Genomic DNA, 19,850 nt, shown 5'->3' with positions numbered 1-19,850 from the left:
TTTCTTTCTATTGGGCTATGTTAAAGATATCATGTATCGAACAAAGATAAGGGACATTATTGACCTTAAGCAAGGGATTACCGATGCCATTGCCGCAATTGATGAGGCTATGCTACAGCGAACATGGCAAGAAATTGAGTACAGTCTTGATGTGCTTCGTGCAACTAATGGTGCCCATGTAGAAGTGTATTAAAAGAGGTATATACAGTATATATATATATATATATAAAAAAAACTTCAATAAACGCTGAATAGAACAAATCTGAAAAAAATATCTAATCAATTGCATTTTTAATTTATGAAATTGTAAAGAGACTTTATGGACACCCTGTACTTTCTGCATTTATCAACCTAACCGAATGTTCTTTGCCGTCACTTTAGAGCAGGGGTGGGCAAACCGGTCCTCGAGGGCCGCAGTGGGTCCTGGTCTTTGTTCCAACTGACCCAGCACAGATAGTTTAACCAATGCGGTTTCAGCAGAAATGAGAAGCACCTGACTGCAATCGACTGATTGCACTTGTAAAACAGCAGATTGGTGAAAAGGTGTCCTCTTAATGGGTTGCAACAAAAACCCGCACCCACTGCGGCCCTTTGTGGAATTAATTGCCCACCCCTGCTTTAGAGTATTTCCTTTTTCTCATGTAAACAGGCCCGATGTTGTGCGATGCAATTTTTGTCAAACATGTTATTTATTTGCTGATTTCACCCAACCATTTACCCAGAATTGTTATGATGAAGTATGTTTTCTGTGTTGAGGTTCCTTGCTGACAGTTAGTTGTTCATTTTCCTCATGTTAACAGGCCAAATTCTGTGCAATAAATGTACTGTTAAATGTATTTAAATAAATTTGTTTAATATATGTGCTCTCTTTAATTAAGAAAGACACTGCATGCAAGAAATTACGTTTTATTAGAGAAAACTTTTATCACTGAACAAGAACTCTGTGACAGTAAAACCAGTTATTTCATTTACCCATTGTTTGTTGAGAAGTCTCTGCTTCAAAGCTGGCTTGAAAAAAAATGTGTTAGTGCTTCTCTCACAGACAATGCTTGACCCTCATTTGTCCATGCTACTGTTGTTTTGTCATACTGCATGGTTGCTTGGGAGGGGGCCTCGTAAGTCTCACCGTGTTTCTCACAAATATTGTGCAGAGTGCAACATGCACTTATGATGGTGATGACAGCGGCAATGTCCACATCCATGCGTTTGCCAAGGCACCGCCATCTCCCCTTTAGTCGTCCAAAAGCGCATTCAATTGTCATTCTAGCTCTGCTGTGTCTTTCATTGTAGTATTTCTGCTCAGCTGTCAGGTTCCCTAAATCACTGTAGCCTTTGAGGAGCCAGCTTCGCAAGGGGTAAGCAGGGTCTCCAAGCAGGAGGATTGGAACTTGGACCCCGTTGATCTCTTCAGTGTCCTTAGATGACGGAAATATAAGATATCTAAACTACAGCATTTGTTTGAAAAATGCATTTTATAGACTTACTGGTGGAAAAAGATCCCCTCGATCTGCCAGTACAAAAATGTTAGAATTTTTAAGCACCCTGGCGTCATGGACACTCCCTGGCCATCCAGCATAAATGTTGGTGAAACTGTTGAAGAGACATGTCAGTGCAATTAAGTTATCAAATTTTACCAACAAAATTGATTTTGACCTTCTCTTCAAGTCACATTGATTCAAATGCATACTATCTTTCCTTAGATATTTGCATTTAAAAGATATTTTTTGATAGCTTTATATAAGTGTTTACCAGAACTGATGATCCGCAACCGCCTGGAGAATGACGGAGTGCCAGCCTTTGCGATTGAAGTAATCCGCGTGATTATCCTCGGGGGCAATGATGGGAATATGAGTTCCATCAATTGCACCAGCGCACTGTGGGAATCCCCATCGTGTTCGGAACCCTTGTACTGCTGCCTGGAGGTCACTTCCTTGAGGTAGCTTTATAAATTGTGGCATTAGAATATCCCGAACAGCTTCACAGAATTCGTGGATGAGCCCGCACACTGTTGATTTTCCTATGCCAAACAAATTCGATACCGTGCGGTAACAGGTTCCTGTTGCCAGCCAATATAAAGCAACTGCCACTCGTTTTTTCACAGGTATTGGTCGCCGGAGGACAGTATCCTCCCGTGACAATGTGGCCGCAAGATGTTGGCATATAAAATCAAAAGTTGCCCTTGACATTCTGAAATTTGCTATGAATTCATTTTCAGTGAATTTTCAAACGTCGCGAACCCACCACTCTTGACTCCTAGTCTTCACCCACAAACACCTTCTCCTCGACATGGATGTCAGTGCTCCACAAAACGACATTAAAAAAAGTTTAAGTCTTTTTCTCCTCATCCTCCTACTCCCTGACGTGCGTTGAAGCATTCGGTTGCTTCCATAGCTCAAAAGTTTTAAAATAATTCCATGGACAGCGACGTCACAGAACTCCATGTCCCTATTTTGGCGCTTCGACTGTGTTGACATATTTTTCTACAACTGCGCATGCGGGTCAAATTACTCCGCGCGTTTTTGTGACGTAACAATTATTCTTCTTCTACGCATGCGTGACACTTTTCGGGCCGCGATTGCAACTTGTAGTCTGAACGCTCATGCTAAAAGACCAGATATGACAAAAAATCGGATTCGTGCATTAAGACCTGTAGTATGAACGTTGCCTTAGAGTAGGTGGGAAGCCTGACCCGCCATTCTGATTTTCGGCGAGACCCTTTTTGAAAAGCAGGAGAGGATTGCAAATATTTTTCTATTGGCTGCTACTGATGGGGCTACACGTACAATCCATTTGAAGTGGCCGGTTTGGCGGCGAATTAAAACACATTCATAGGGTTAGGTTAGGTTTAGGGGTTTAAGGTTAGGGTTCATTCACTGCCACCCTTAGAGTTGACGTCTGTAAGTCACGTGTATGAGAAAAAAATGTATGTAAATTACACTGGAAGAGTAATCTGAACTTCTTATTATTCTACTATTATTTCTTAATGACACTGATAAAGAACAGGCATACACAATAAGATGGGGCCATGCTTTTAATGAATATCATATGAAAATAGGAAGACATTTGTAGTAAACAGAGGAGACCAACAGGTGAGAAACTCGTCTCCTAGACCAGGAGTTTCAAATGTACGGCCCCGTCAGGGGGTCAAATCCGACCAGCAGGTTTGTTTTACTTGACAGGCATGTTGTAGGTCATTCATTCTGTACTTACAAAATCACATGCTTTCATTTTAACATTGGTTCCGTAAAACCATTGATTTGTGTCGTTGAGTGCGTGCACTATTGTGCTTGGCTCACTGTTATGTCCGCCGTTACATACATTGATTCCCACCCCCTCCCAGTCAAAATAGATTGGATGTCTAGCACCGTCAACCGGCGGTCGATAAGCTGCCATGTAAGTGAGCCACAAATGCCCCCAAAACAACAGGAAGTGACACCAAATCAACAGGAAGTCACCTGGAAATACAAGTAGCCTAAGTATTTTAAATTGTAGGGAAGTGGTGCAAAATTGCAATTTTTACAAAATCATAATTACTGTACATCTGTATAATGACAATAAAGGGCTATTCTATTCTAATTAACTCATTGCCTGCCACTGACAACGACAAAGAACTGGCTGTAAATGCTTATCTTCCAGTCCATGTGCCCCTCGCTGTTGAAATAGATTGGATGTCAAGCACTGTCAATGGCAGCCAGTGAGTTAACTTATTTGGCCAAAAATAAACCGGTCCGGCCCACAAACCTGTCCTAGAACACACAATTGTGAATGGACGAAACTAGTATAGACGAAGGAGGTAATGATCAGACTTCTAGTAGAATATATACTGTATACGTGGGACTTGATCCCTAGGGAAGATCCCTATTGACATTAAAAAATGAGGCATGATTTTGGAGGTAATGACTTCGAGTTTAGGACAGGCCTAGTGGCTGCCATATGGGCAGCCACCGCCGCATTCGGAAGGGGGGACCTTGATGAGAACTTTCTTGTCGTGAATCTGAACCAGTGCGTGCGGCGCCCCCTCCAGGACCACCTGCTGGCCGCCAACTTCCAACACCAAACGCGATGACTTGCAGCTTCCGTCGTCATCGTCATCATCTCTGTCATCATCGTCGTCTTCATCATCATTGTTGTCATTATTATCATCTGTATCATTGTCATCATCATCAACGTCATCATCATCGTCGTCGTCGTCATCATCGTTGTCGTCATTATCATCATCGTCATCATCCATGTCATCGTCTTCATTATCATCGTCTCCATCATCATCATCGGTGTTGTCATCATCATCACCATCTCCGTCATCATTGACATCATCATCATCGTCAGCGTCATCATCGTCTTCATCGTTGTCATTGTCTTCATCGTCTTCGTCTTCATCATCATTTTCATCATCGTTATCATCGTCGTCATCATCGTTGTCTTCATCATCATTACTGTCATCATTGTCATTGTTGTCGTCATCGTCATTATCGTCATCATCACTGTTGTCTTCATCATCATCGTCTCCATCATCTTCCTCATCGTTGTTATCATCTTCGTCGTCATCATTGTCGTAATCATCATCGTTGTCATCATTATCATCTTCATCATCATTGTCGTTGTTATCGTTGTCACTGTCTTCATCGCCGTCATCATCATTGTCATCATCATCTTCATCGTTGTCATCGTCGTCATCATCTTCGTCATCATCATTGTCATCATCGTCTTCATCGTTGTTGTCATTGTCATCCTCGTCATCATCATCGTTGTCTTCATTATTATCATCACCATTATCGTCATTGTCGTCGTCTTCATCATCGTCGTCTACATCATCGTCATCATTGTCATCATCGTTGTTATCATTGTCATCATCTTCCTCATCATCGTTGTCTTCATCATCATCACCATCATCGTCATCACTGTCATTGTTATCGTTGTCACTGTCTTCATCATCTTCGTCATCATCATTGTCATCATCGTCATCGCCATCTTCATCGTCATCATCTTCGTCATCATCGTCTCCATCATCACCGGCGTCATTGTCATCGTCATCATCGTCGTCATCATCGTTATCGTCATCATCACCATCATCATCGTCATCATTGTCATTGTTATCGTTGTCATTGTCTTCATCATCTTCGTCCTCATCAGCACCATCGTCATTGTTGTCGTCGTCTTCATCGTCATCATCTTCATTGTCATCATCATCATTGTCATCATCGTCATCGTCTTCGTCGTCATCATCGTTGTCTTCATCATCAGCACCATCATCGTCATTGTTGTCGTCGTCATCATTGTCGTCATTGTCTTCATCATCTTCGTCATCATCATTGTCATCATCGTCGCCATCATCTTCGTCATCATCTTCATTGTCGTCCTCATCATTGTCATCATCATCGTCATCATTGTCATCATCATTGTCGTCATTGTCTTCATCATCTTCGTCATCATCGTCGTCGTCATTGTCTTCATCATCTTCGTCATCATCATTGTCATTATCTTCATCATCGTCGTCGCCATCTTCGTCGTCATCATCGTCGTCTCGATCATCATCGTCGCCATCATCTTCGTCATCATCTTCATTGTCGTCCTCATCATTGTCATCATCATCTTCATCGTTGTTGTCATTATCATTGTCGTCATCAGCACCATCATCGTCATTGTTGTCGCCGTCTTCATCATTGTCATCATCTTCATTGTCGTCATCATCATTGTCATCATCGTTGTCATTGTCTTCATCATCTTCGTCATCATCGTTGTTGTCATTGTCTTCATCATCTTCGTCATCATCATTGTCATCATCGTTGTCATTATCTTCATCGTCGTCACCATCTTCGTCGTCATCATCGTCGTCTCGATCATCATCGTCGCCATCATCTTCGTCATCATCTTCATCGTCGTCTTCATCATTGTCATCATCTTCATCGTTATTGTCATTATCATCGTCGTCATCAGCACCATCGTCGTCATTGTTGTCATTGTCTTCGTCATCATCGTCGTCATCATCTTCATCGTCATCATCATTGTCATTGTTGTTATCGTTGTCATTGTCTTCATCGTCTTCATCGTTGTTGCCATTGTCATCATCTTCGTCATCGTCTTCATCGTTGCTGTCATTATCATCTTCGTCGTCATCAGCACCATCATCGTCATTGTTGTCGTCGTCTTCATCATTGTCATCATCTTCATTGTCATCATCATCATTGTCATCATCGTCATCATCTTCGTCGTCATCATCGTTGTCTTCATCATCAGCACCATCATCATCATTGTCGTCATTGTCTTCATCTTCGTCATCATCATTGTCATCATCGTTGTCATTATCTTCATCATCGTCGTCGCCATCTTCGTCGTCATCATCGTCGTCTCGATCATCATCGTCGCCATCATCTTCATTGTCATCCTCATCATTTTCATCATCGTCATCATCATTGTCGTCATTGTCTTCATCATCTTCGTCCTCATCAGCACCATCATCGTCATTGTTGTCGTCGTCTTCATCGTCATCATCTTCATTGTCATCATCATCATTGTCATCATCGTCATCGTCTTCGTCGTCATCATCGTTATCTTCATCATCAGCACCATCATCGTCATTGTTGTCGTCGTCATCATTGTCATCATCATTGTCGTCATTGTCTTCATCATCTTCGTCATCATCATTGTCATCATCGTCGCCATCATCTTCGTCATCATCTTCATTGTCGTCCTCATCATTGTCATCATCGTCATCATTGTCATCATCATTGTCGTCATTGTCTTCATCATCTTCGTCATCATCGTCGTCGTCATTGTCTTCATCATCTTCGTCATCATCATTGTCATTATCTTCATCATCGTCGTCGCCATCTTCGTCGTCATCATCGTCGTCTCGATCATCGTCGCCATCATCTTCGTCATCATCTTCATTGTCGTCCTCATCATTGTCATCATCATCTTCATCGTTGTTGTCATTATCATTGTCGTCATCAGCACCATCATCGTCATTGTTGTCGCCGTCTTCATCATTGTCATCATCTTCATTGTCGTCATCATCATTGTCATCATCGTTGTCATTGTCTTCATCATCTTCGTCATCATCGTTGTTGTCATTGTCTTCATCATCTTCGTCATCATCATTGTCATCATCGTTGTCATTATCTTCATCGTCGTCACCATCTTCGTCGTCATCTTCATTGTCGTCTTCATCATTGTCATCATCTTCATCGTTATTGTCATTATCATCGTCGTCATCAGCACCATCGTCGTCATTGTTGTCATTGTCTTCGTCATCATCGTCGTCATCATCTTCATCGTCATCATCATTGTCATTGTTGTTATCGTTGTCATTGTCTTCATCGTCTTCATCGTTGTTGCCATTGTCATCATCTTCGTCATCGTCTTCATCGTTGCTGTCATTTTCATCATCTTCATCATCATCATCATCGTCGCCATCTTCATTGTCGTCCTCATCATTGTCATCATCATCGTCATCATTGTCATCATCATTGTCGTCATTGTCTTCATCACCTTCGTCATCGTCGTCGTCGTCATTGTCTTCATCATCTTCGTCATCATCATTGTCATCATCGTTGTCATTATCTTCATCGTCGTCGCCATCTTCGTCGTCATCATCGTCGTCTCGATCATCATCGTCGCCATCATCTTCGTCATCATCTTCATTGTCGTCTTCATCATTGTCATCATCTTCATCGTTATTGTCATTATCATCGTCGTCATCAGCACCATCGTCGTCATTGTTGTCGTCGTCTTCATCATTGTCATCATCTTCATTGTCGTCATCATCATTGTCGTCATCATCATTGTCATCATCTTCATCATCTTCGTCGTCATCATCGTTGTCTTCATCATCAGCCCCATTATCGTCATTGTTGTCATCGTCATCATTGTCATCCTCATCGTCGTCATCATCGTCATTATTGTCATCATCGTTTTCATCGTCGTCTTCATCATCATCATTGTTATCGTTGTCATTGTCTTCATCATCTTCATCATCGTCGTCATCATTATTGTCGTTGTTGTCATCGTCGTCTTCATCATCATTGTCGTCATTATCTTCATCATCATCGTTGTCATTATTGTCGTTGTTATCGTTGTCATTGTCTTCATCATCTTCGTCATCATCTTCATCATCATCGATGTCGTCATCATTGTCGTTGTCATCATTGTTGTCATCGTCGACTTCATCATTGCCGTCATCATCGTCGTCATCATCTTCATCGTCATCATCATTGTTGTTATCGTTGTCATTGTCTTCATCGTCTTCATCGTTGTTGCCATTGTCATCATCTTCGTCATCGTCTTCATCGTTGCTGTCATTTTCATCATCTTCATCATCATCATCATCGTCGCCATCTTCATTGTCGTCCTCATCATTGTCATCATCATCGTCATCATTGTCATCATCATTGTCGTCATTGTCTTCATCACCTTCGTCATCATCGTCGTCGTCATTGTCTTCATCATCTTCGTCATCATCATTGTCATCATCGTTGTCATTATCTTCATCGTCGTCGCCATCTTCGTCGTCATCATCGTCGTCTCGATCATCATCGTCGCCATCATCTTCGTCATCATCTTCATTGTCGTCTTCATCATTGTCATCATCTTCATCGTTATTGTCATTATCATCGTCGTCATCAGCACCATCGTCGTCATTGTTGTCGTCGTCTTCATCATTGTCATCATCTTCATTGTCGTCATCATCATTGTCGTCATCATCATTGTCATCATCTTCATCATCTTCGTCGTCATCATCGTTGTCTTCATCATCAGCACCATTATCGTCATTGTTGTCATCGTCATCATTGTCATCATCATTGTCGTCATCATCGTCATTATTGTCATCATCGTTTTCATCGTCGTCTTCATCATCATTGTCGTCATCATCTTCGTCATCATCATCATCATTGTTATCGTTGTCATTGTCTTCATCATCTTCATCATCGTCGTCATCATTATTGTCGTTGTTGTCATCGTCGTCTTCATCATCATTGTCGTCATTATCTTCATCATCATCGTTGTCATTATTGTCGTTATTATCGTTGTCATTGTCTTCATCATCTTCGTCATCATCTTCATCATCATCGATGTCGTCATCATTGTCGTTGTCATCATTGTTGTCATCGTCGACTTCATCATTGCCGTCATCATCGTTGTCGTCATTGTTGTCATTGTCGTCTTCATTATCATCATTGTTGTCATCATCATCATCGTCATTGTCATCTTCATCATCCTCGTCATCATCTCTGTCATCATCATCATCCTTGTCATCGTTTTCGTCGTCATCATCTTTACAATGGTGTTCTTCAGGTCTTCCTTTTCCTTGGTTACCCTTCACGGCTTCTGGCTTTGGAGTCGGTCTACTGTGACTTCCTGCGTCAACAGAAGTTCAGTATTGTTGAGTTTAGTCTTACCTCACTTTTCCATCTTGATGCTTCGCATCGATTTCACATGACTTACCAACGAGAAGCAGGAAAAGGATGAAAATCTTTAACATCCTCATCTTGTCTTGTCAAATAATGGCCTGAAAAAAAAAAAAAGAATACAAAAAAACATATTAATACATCTGTACCGATTCTCCTCAGGAGGTTTGCTCGCCTGAACGAACGGTTCTCCATGGATTTCCGAGGACAATCCTGCGCCCGGAATGTGGCTCTTCTGAAAGTGATCACATCCTAAGTTCCTCCACCTCCCTTCTTTCCCGGCTGAATCTGCACTTTCAGTTCATGGGACTTATTTTTCTCTTGTTTTCAACCAATTCTGGATGCCTTGCATGATCATATTCCTTGGATGCTACCATTTGATATCCCTCTTAAGTTAAAGAGTATTTTATCCTCCTGAATGAAATGGACCGCTTGGATGTGTGTGGAAGCAATCTTTTTATATATTTAATTTTTGAGCGACTTCCTGTTTTGACGAGGATTGCTAATGTGACGTCAGCGGGATAGTCATCTTCAGTATACAGCCAATACTACAGTATGCAGAACGACTGCGGATTCAACTGGTTTTGTGGATTAATTCGTGAATTTTTCACATCACGCCAGGTAAACGGCTGCAGAAAAATGTTGCTACACCAGGGAGAGGCATGTGAGCCTTTTTGGGGTTTCAAAAGGTTCCCATTCACTGGTGGATATTGGCCAAAACAAGCCCGACTACTGTGGGACCATTGGACTTACGAGGAAGTGAGAAAACATCGTGTTTTGTATTATGTCAAATACTGGGATCAATTTAATTCGTAGGTGGCTTGCATTTTGTGGCTGACATGCTCATTGTCCACTCGGCCAACGACCTACGGCTTGTTGCACATCCCCCCGCTGGGAGAGCACTATACTCGGCACATTGCCTTCTTCGTGTGTTCTGTCAAATTTTCAACCCGATCAGAAATTGCATCTTTGTGTTAAAAATGGCCACGAATACAGCGATTACAAAGTAAACACTCCAAACTTTCTTTAAATAAAGGACTATTTACTCACCTTTGAACATCGATGGGCATGTAGAAAAGCTCTCCTGACCTCCACATTCTGTCATGTTAGCTGCACAACAACTGCAGCCGCACTGATATGACTCTCGCTTTTACGTCTTCGCCGTATACTAAAGTATTATTTTGCCTTATTCGTCTTGGCCATTTGGCAGCTACGCTCTCCCCCGACATCAGCCGGGGGTCATTGTCGCCCTCTGCCCTCAGAAGGGGAATGACGAGCTCTAACTTGCTCGCCGCCAGGCAGGTTGCCGATCAGCAAAGATCGGAAAATGATCCGGGCTAGTTTTGTGTGATTTTCCGCTTCGAAGACTTTGAAACATCACTCGGTTCGGGTTACCTCGGTTGGGGATGCGTGGCTCAGTGGTAGAGTAGTTGTCCCCAAACCCAGAGGTTATGGGTTCGATTCTCTGCCCTGATGAACTCGCCTAAGAATCATGAGCAAGATACCGAACCCCACATTGCTCCTGGTGCTGCGTCACCAGTAGGTAGATGGCAATGTAGTGTAAAGTGCTTTGAGCACCTTGAAAGGTGGAAAAGCGCTATACAAGTATAACACCATTTACCATTCGGATTAGCATGTCGTCTAGCTGTCAGGCCTCTTAGTTTGTTTACATTCTCCGAAACCGGCAGGGAAATGACAAACGCCCAACTAAGTACTGTGTCATAAAATATCGTTCGGGAGGTGCGACAGTAAAGGTGTAGTCGACAGTTTTGACCATTATGGAGTAAGTTTGCCATGCTGTACTGAATAAATGCATTTTTATTATTTCACATTCCATTTAGCACAAGACTGTTATTTGTCATGACCATACCATTTATTCGGTATTGGGGAAAAAAATACTTGGATAAAAAGAAAATCCTGTAAAAATATTGTATTAGAGAGACTGAAACAATGACATTTTTCTGCGCTTTTCGTCGCATCTTTCTCGTTCTGAATAATTCCCCCTCAATGGACTAAATAGTAAAACAGATGAAACCATTCTCCTGCGGACGTCATCCACCTGTTGGGGATGCTAGAGCCCTATAATGGTAGGTGTGGGTAACCGTCAGATTAAAAAACTAGTTTCTCGTCATCTGCGCTTTGCCAAATTGTTGTATAGAGTCGAATCTTCTCAAAATATGATTGTAATTCATATAATAATTCTATTTAAGAATTTTTTTCTCCTGTCGTAGCCACTTCAAACTTAGTTAAACTTTCAAAGCATTAGCACATCCGGTCAATGTCCCCCATCGTGAATACTCAACACCGAATACGTCTGACACCAATCTTATCGCTCACCTCGCTCAGTCGAGTCGGTTGTTCGATACAGCCTGACGTTCACCAGATTTGGTCTAGTATGTGCCAGTTTGCGTGCCACCTTCAGCTTTATAGAGAAACTTCAAAGGATGTCCCACCCATGTCAAGGCGAGGTTGACAATTAAAAGTCAGCCATTATGTTGGGGTTAACAGACCAATTAGTTTCTAATAATTAGTTACATGAGTAAAGTAGGGACAAATGTTGTCAAGTGACATTTCAAGCTATTTTTTTGAATTGTGAGTCATGCACTCCAGCTAGGAAGTGGACAAATTACAGACAAATTCAGAGCTTGGACATTATCTAACACACAGCAACTGTGTCAACGAGACATTAGCCGCCAGCACTACCACTTGGAATGGAATGGACTGGTAGCGCCATCAATGGCCTGCAAAGAGTTAATAAAATCAAAAGTGTTATTCTTCTAGCCAAGATTCAGTCTAGTCGACGCCCAAGCCATTTGAAGCGGGAGGGAGGGTGGTAGCCAGTAAACATTCATCAATAAATTTTAGGCTAAAATTGATTAAATGAAAATGAACACAATGGACTGGACGTCTTGCGTTGTCAATGTCAGCCATTAAATGAAACGCGTGCCCCCTTTCGTGCATAAAACGCTCAAATAGTTTTGTCCATGTAAACATAGTAACTGTTTTACGACGCTACGTTGATCGGTTGTCTACGTTCACGTTGGCGCCCTGTCAACATGTGGCCACCACCCATTAAGGCCCATTTGCCTATTTTCTGCGGCGGCTACAAAGGGTGAGTAGAGATGAGAGCACGAGCCGGTGGGCGTGTTTACAATGTGTCAGTTACATGAGCGCATACTTCTAAGCCGTCTTTGCCATGCATTTTTAATACGCCTGTGGCCCGCCTCTCTGTTAATTACCCTGTCTCTATATCAGAAGTAAGTTCAGCAACATATCGGCGCCTATTGAAGTATGTCTGTGCAACGTCCTTGGAAGGTATCCAAAGCCAGAGGGAGAAAAAAATAGTTGTAATGAAGTTCAGAAAACAAAGTCAGTCCAAGTACTCATTCAACTTGTGTGTTCCATTTTCTTGTTCAAGCCCTTCCCAAAGCTAAATAAAACCACTTTCAATCAGGGGTATCAAATGTGGCAGGGGGTCCAATCCGACCCGCGGGGTGGTTCTGCCTGATGAGTACATTGTAGCACATTCATGCTGTACAAAGAAAAATCACATGCTTTTTTATATTTTTTAATCCTGTTCAGCTGCTTAGACACAGAGAATAGGAATCTGAATACCCTTATGGTCTAAACAGTTTTCAATGTATGACATTGGAGTTTGATATATTCTCATTCTGGTAGTTCATTATGTTTTATTCTTCAGGAGAAACAAGCGAACGGGAAGGGGCTATGGGGAGGAAGGATGCAGAGAGAAGAGGGGAAGAAAAAATAACAAAAAGAAATACATTTTTACATGCCTATGCTACCAACACTGCTGACCAAAAGTATTGGCACCCCTGCAATTCTGTCAGATAATGCTCAATTTCTCCCAGAAAAAGATTGCAATTATAAATGCTTTGGTAGTAATATCTTCATTTATTTTGCTTGCAATGAAAAAACACTAAAGAGAATGAAAAAAAATTAAATCATTATAATTATACACAAAACTCCAAAAATGGGCCGGACAAAAGTACTGGCACCCTCAGCCTAATACTTGGTAGCACAACCTTTAGACAAAATAACTGCGAACAACCGCTTCCGGTATCAATCAATGAGTTTCTTAGAATGCTCTGCTGGAATTTTAGACCATTCTTCTTTGGCCAAATGCTCCAGGTCTCTGAGATTTGAAGGGTGCCTTCTCCAAATTGCCATTTTCAGATCTCTCCACAGGTGTTCTATGGTAGTCAGGTCTGAACTCATTGCTGGCCACTTTAGAAGTCTCCGGTTCTTTCTCTCAAACTGTTTTCTAGTGCTTTTTGAAGTGTGTTTTGGGTCATTGTCCTGCTGGAAAACCCATGACCTCTGAGAGACACCCAGCTTTCTCACACTGGGCCCTAAATTATGCTGCAAAATTTGTTGGTAGTCTTCAGACTTCATAATCCCATGCACACGGTCAAGCAGGTCAGTGCAAGAGGAAGCAAAGCAACCCCAAAACATCAGGGAACCTCCTCCTTCTTTGACTGTGAGGAACGTGTTTTTTTCTTTGAAGGCTTCATTTTTTTCCCCTATACACTCTATGTTGATGCCTTTTGCTGAAAAGCTCTACTTTTGTCTCATCTGACCAGAGAACATTCTTGCAAAACGTTTTTGGGTTTCTCAGGTGGGTTTTGGCAAAGTCCAGCCTGGCTTTTCAATGTCTCCCGGTCAGAAGTGGGGTCGTCCTGGGTATCCTACCATAGAGTCCCTTTTCATTCAGACGCTGACAGATAGTACGGGTTGACACTGTTGTACCCTCGAAATGCAGGACAGCTTGAACTTGTTTGGATGTTAGTCAAGGTTCTTTATCCACCATCCGCTCAATCTTTCGTTGAAATCTCTCGTCAATTTTTCTCTTCCGTCCCCATCTAGGGAGGTTAGCCACAGTGCCCTGGGCTTTACACCTATTGATGACATTACGCACGGTAGACACAGGAACATTCAGGTCTTTGGAGATGGACTTGTAGCCTTGAGATTGCCCATGCTTCCTCAGACAGTTCTTTGGTCTTCTTTCTTTTCTCCATGCTCAATCTGGTATACACAAGGACACAGGACAGAGGTTGAGTCAGTTTTAATCCATTTTAACTGGCTGCAAGTGTGATTTAGTTATTGCCACCTCCTGTTATGTGCCACAGTTAAGTAACAAGTGCTGTTAATTACACAAATTAGAGGATCATCACATTATTATTCAAAGGGTACCAATGCCTTTGTCCGCCCCATTTTTGGTAATTTGTGTAAAATGAATTTTACACAAATGAATTTTTTCCCCCATTCTCTTTTGTGTTTTTTCATTGCAAGCAAAATAAATGAGGATATTACTACCAAAGCATTTGTACTTGCAATCATTTTCTGAGAGAAATTGAGCATTATCTGAAAGAATGGCAAGAGTGCCAATACTTTTGGCCAGCACTGTATGAACATAGTGCTGCTATCATGAGCCAGTTCTATTTTCCCGTGGATACCACGTGGGAGGCCTGATAACCGAGGAGAAAGAAGAGGGAAAGCAAGTCAAAGGGGACGTGATCAGGCGGGATGGAGCACACACAAATCAGAAAAGTGAGGCATGGAATCCCGTATTACAGTGGGGCAAATACGTATTTAGTCTGCCAACAATTGTGCAAGTTCTCCTACTTGAAAAGATTAGAAAGAGAGGCCTGTAAGTGTCAACATGGGTAAACATCAACCTTGAGAGACAGAATGTGAAAAAAAAAAACAGAAAATCACATTGTTTGATTTTTAAAGAATTTATTTCCAAATTAGAGTGGAAAATAAGTATTTGGTCACCTACAAACAAGCAAGAGTTCTGGCTGTCAAAGAAGTCTAACTTCTTCTAACAAGGTCTAACGAGGCTCCACTCGTTACCTGTATTAATAGCACCTGTTTTAACTCATTATCGGTATAAAAGACACCTGTCCACAACTTCAGTCAGTCACACTCCAAACTCTACTATGGCCAAGACCAAAGAGCTGTCGAAGGACACCAGAGACAAAATTGTAGACCTGCACCAGGCTGAGAAGACTGAATCTGCAATAGGTAAAACACTTGGTGTAAAGAAATCAACTGTGGGAGCAATTATTAGAAAATGGAAGACATACAAGACCAATGATACTTTCCCTCGATCTGGGGCTCCATGCAAGATCTCACCCCGTGGCATCAAAATGATAACAAGAACGGTGAGCAAAAATCCCAGAACCACACAAGGGGACCTCGTGAATGTCCTACAGAGAGCTGGGACTACAGTAACAAAGGCTACTATCAATAACACAATGCGCCACCTGGGACTCAAATCCTGCACTGCCAGACGTGTCCCCCTGCCAGTACACGTCCAGGCCCGTCTGCGGTTCGCTAGAGAGCATTTGGATGATCCAGAAGAGGACTGGGAGAATGTGTTATGGTCAGATGAAACAAAATAGAACTTTGTCGTAGAAACACAGGTTCTCGTTTTTGGAGGAGTTCAATTGCATCGGAAGAATACCATAGCTACTGTGAAGCATGGGGGTGGAAACATCATGCTTTGGGGCTGTTTTTTCTCCATAGGGACCAGGATGAGTGATCTGTGTAAAGGAAAGAATGAATTGGGCCATTTATCAAGAGATTTTGAGAGAAAATCTCCTTCCATCAGCAAGGGCATTGAAGCTGAGACGTGGCTGGGTCTTTCACCATGACAATGATCCCAAACACACAGCCAGGGTAACAAAGGAGTGGCTTTGTAAGAAGCATTTCAAGATCCTGGAGTGGCCTAGCCAGTCTCCAGATCGCTACCCCATAGAAAATCTGTGGAGGGAGTTGAAAGTCCGTGTTGCCCAACAGCAGCCCCAAAACATCACTGCTCTAGAGGAGATCTGCATGGAGCAATGGGCCAAAACAGTGTGTGAAAAGCTTGTAAAGAGTTACAGAAAATGTTTGGCCGCCATTATTGTCAACAAAGGGTACATAAAAAAAAGTACTGAGAAATACTTAACCAAATATAGGGCTGGCTGTACAAATAGAATTGAATTGAATTATTTTCCACCATGATTTGCAAACAAATTCTTTAAAAATTAAACTGTGATTTTCTGGGTTGTTTTTCCATAATTCTGTCTCTCATGGTTGAGGTTTACCCATGTTGACAATTACAGGCCTCTATAATATTTTAAAGTGGGAGAACTTGCATAATTAGTGGTTGACTAAATACTTATTTACTTATTTTATAAGTGAATCACATGGAAGTGTGGATCTGTTGACATCCGATTCTATGCTACCTGATTGTTAATCCTGGCACCAACAATCTCTCTACCTGAGTCTGTCTAATTGCACCCATTCTTTCACGAACACATTCAGATGTGTGGTAGTCTTGCAGAAAAGTGGAAGTGCTGAGTGGGAGCCACCCCAAGGCCCTGGCACCACCATTTGCAGCACCATTAACTGGCCTTCAGGGAAAGCATGAGGGGACGCGCCCGCCCACCTGGACCCACAGCCACCACCGCAACCCCCTAACCGACACGGCACACCGCGAGACCCCCACAGCCAACTAGGCAGGACAGGACCCCCACCTGGAGGGGGCGACATCCTGACAGTGCCCAAGGAAGATGCCCGGGTAAAAAAATAGAAGGATAGGCAAAAGCAGTAGAGTGCCGAGAGGCCGCCGCAGGACCGGCGCCCCAAACAGACCAGTCTGTTTACTGTTAACAAACAAGGTTACACAGCAAAGAGCACTGGAGATTAGTGACGGGATAAACAGTTCACTTGCGGGAAGGAATCCATTACGATTCGTTCCGTAAATCATTTGCCCCCGCCCCCCTCAACCCTCCCCACCTCCACCCCACAAAATGAATCGTTCGGTTAATGAACGGGAAGTGACGTTGCTTGGTCCCTCCCCCTCCTGCACACAGGTTCCTCATTGGCCTTTCGTCATTAATTCAGAAGACAGTATCACTGAGTGACAGACACGATTATTCTGTTTCTGCTCCCTCGTCCCTCGCCCGTCGCTGCAATAGTGAGAGAGAACTTGCGCGTTGTCTGTCATATTTCAATGGGATCAAAGTCATGGCTTGTGCTTGCTTTTTTATTTAAGACACGGTTAAACATTTGCCTTTTTTCTTTTTTTCTAGCATGATCTTGATCTGATATACAATATCGCAGCTACCAGCCTACATGACAAGCTTGCTGCGGCGTAACTCAAATAAAAAGACAAACCAAAGGTGTAATTTCTATATATGGAACGACCAACATATCATATTTACCTCACGCTCCATTTTTGTTTTTATTCTCACTACTGTTATGTTTTGGTAACTATCGTTTAAACTAAAGTGTATATAGCTGTTTGTCTAATTTGATGCTCTGAAATTAAAACAACGAAACAACAGTAAATTTTATATATGGTTAGGGTTTCAGCTCCCCGCTGTCGTCCCCTATTCTCAGATCGCCAACTGCTGCTGAGAAAGAATCGTTTGCACTCTACAATATGTCACCCGTCCACTCTCATAAGTCTGTTAAGAAAATGGAGACATAAAGCTACATCTCCCGTGCCGCGTGCGTTTAGTTTTTGGGTGCTTGAGTTGCACAGGACGGACGGATAAACTCCACATTAATTTGTCATCAAAATACTGTTTCACTGCAAATCAGTATTGGGGCGAGCGACGTAAGAATGACAGCAGGATAACTTTTATTTCACACTAGCTGCTCTTGTGCCCCTCACACCGCACGACTCCAAGAAACAGCGCACTTTATTGAACACAGCGCATATGTCATAACATTTACAACAGCGACTCCCAGTCACGGTTGCCCAGCATGCATTTTGGGCAGAACACAAATACAATGTGCGGGACACATAACAATCGCCACATTGCCCCCACCTGAGGGGTCAGTCGTCCCAGACAACCCCATCATTCAAAACAAAGTCACTTAAATGTCCCGACCGCTGACGTTGGCGAACAGGCCTCCCGGTAACCCCAGGAGAAACAACCGGAGGTGGAACAGGTTGAACGTGAACCGAGGCATTGGCATCTGCCTCTGCGTCATCCGGCGGCGTGAGGGGCCGATACGGAGCACCACCAAACGTCCAGGTTTGCATACGCTGTAGACCACCGTCGATAGCTGGCTCAACACTTCTCCAGGCCCTTGCCAGTGGTTGCTCAGCTTAGGGGAAACCCCCTTCTTGCGGACTGGACAGTACACCCACACTTATCTCCCGACGAGAAGGCCTTCCCCCAGCATCGGGTGTCATAAACCCTCTTCTGCCGTACTCCGGAGTTGAGCTGTGCTTGGCGGGTGTAGTCATGGACTACTCGCAGGCGTTCCCTCAGTCTGCGTTTGTAATCCATCTCAGGACCCCCGACAAGTTCAGGCTCCGGTGGTGCACCAAAAACTAAATCCACAGGGGTTCGGATTTCCCGGCCGAACATCAGCGCAGCGGGTGTGCACTGACTGGACTCCTGCACAGCAGTGCGATAAGACCGAAGGGCCAAGGGCAAGTGAAGGTACCAGTCTCGCTGGCGTTGACTGGTAATGGCCAGTTGGGTGGCCAAGGTGCGATTGAATCGCTCCACCAGGCCATCGCTTTGTGGGTGGAGCGGCGGTTCTAGTCTTCGTCACCCCAACCTTTGCGCATACCTCTCGGAACACGCAGGACTCGAAATTCCGCCCTTGGTCCCTGTGGAGCTAGGCAGGAACTCCAAATCGGGTGAACATCTTCGACACCAGCTTCTCGGCCGTCGTGGTTGCACTCTGGTCTGGCACCGCATACACCTCCGGCCACTTAGTAAAATAATCCATGGACACGAGAACGTAGCGGTTACCAGAGTTGGGTGACAGGAAAAGGCCCCAAGACATCCACTCCCACCGCTCCATGGAAGCCCCCACCAGGTACTGTTGCAGTGGAGCTTGAGAACGCTGAGTCGGTCCTTTCTGCGCCGTACACGAGTCGCAGCAGTGGACGTACAGCTCCACATCCTGTCGGCTGCCAGGCCAGTAGAATCTCCCTCCGAGGCGGCGAAGAGTCTTGGAGTTGTCCTGCCCCCACTGAGCCATGGACCAGCTGGAGGACCTTGGAGCGGAGAGCAGCGGGTACCAGGAGCTGTAGGTGGACAGCTCCACCAGGCGCCTGCCACTTCCGGTACAGCAGTCCATCGCGAGGTGGTGTTGGTGTTATACTTATATAGCGCTTTGCCACCGTTCAAGGTGCTCAAAGCGCTTTACACTATCTCGCCATCCACCTCCTGGTGACGTACCACCAGGAGCAACGTGGGGCTCAGTGTCTTGCTTAAGGACACTTAGACGAGTTCATCAGGGCGGAGAATTGAACCCACAACCCCTCAAATTTTGAGGCTCAAAATTGCCCCACTGGGAATAGTAGGCTTTCAACTCAGGGCTCTGTAGGGACACCTCTGCCCACTCTGGTCGCTGTCCTTTATCCAGCCAGTCTCTCACCAGTGCCAGAGTCATCTGCTTCCTGCA

At 43.6% G+C, this 19,850-nt stretch overlaps 1 protein-coding gene across 1 annotated transcript; it reads right to left on the bottom strand.

Annotated features, from left to right (window-relative positions):
- Nucleotides 1-3,919: 3,919 nt before the first annotated feature.
- LOC130910327 (dentin sialophosphoprotein-like) lies at nucleotides 3,920-9,484 on the bottom strand. The gene is made up of 3 exons (XM_057827528.1): nucleotides 9,442-9,484; nucleotides 5,938-9,354; nucleotides 3,920-5,880 (listed from the first exon to the last, which is right to left on the bottom strand). Exons 1-3 carry the CDS (start codon nucleotides 9,482-9,484, stop codon nucleotides 3,920-3,922), a joined length of 5,421 nt encoding a protein of 1,806 aa, XP_057683511.1.
- Between the last annotated feature and the right edge of the window lie 10,366 nt (nucleotides 9,485-19,850).

This window comes from Corythoichthys intestinalis, chromosome 22, assembly GCF_030265065.1.
Source record: "Corythoichthys intestinalis isolate RoL2023-P3 chromosome 22, ASM3026506v1, whole genome shotgun sequence".
NCBI classification, from domain to species: domain Eukaryota; kingdom Metazoa; phylum Chordata; class Actinopteri; order Syngnathiformes; family Syngnathidae; genus Corythoichthys; species Corythoichthys intestinalis.
Note: the sequence above shows the minus strand (reverse complement) of the source record. Positions and strands in the feature narration are given on the sequence as shown.

What these genes read in the sequence shown, in the direction of transcription:
- LOC130910327 (XM_057827528.1), bottom strand. Translation starts at nt 9,484, where the DNA reads ATGAGGATGTTAAAGATTTTCATCCTTTTCCTGCTTCTCGTTG. An exon ending in CCTTTTCCTGCTTCTCGTTG is followed by an intron (nt 9,355 to 9,441) that starts GTAAGTCATGTG and finishes CTGTTGACGCAG; the next exon opens with GAAGTCACAGTAGACCGACT. An exon ending in TGACAACAATGACGACGATG is followed by an intron (nt 5,881 to 5,937) that starts GTGCTGATGACG and finishes ACAATGATGAAG; the next exon opens with ACGACGATGAAGATGATGAC.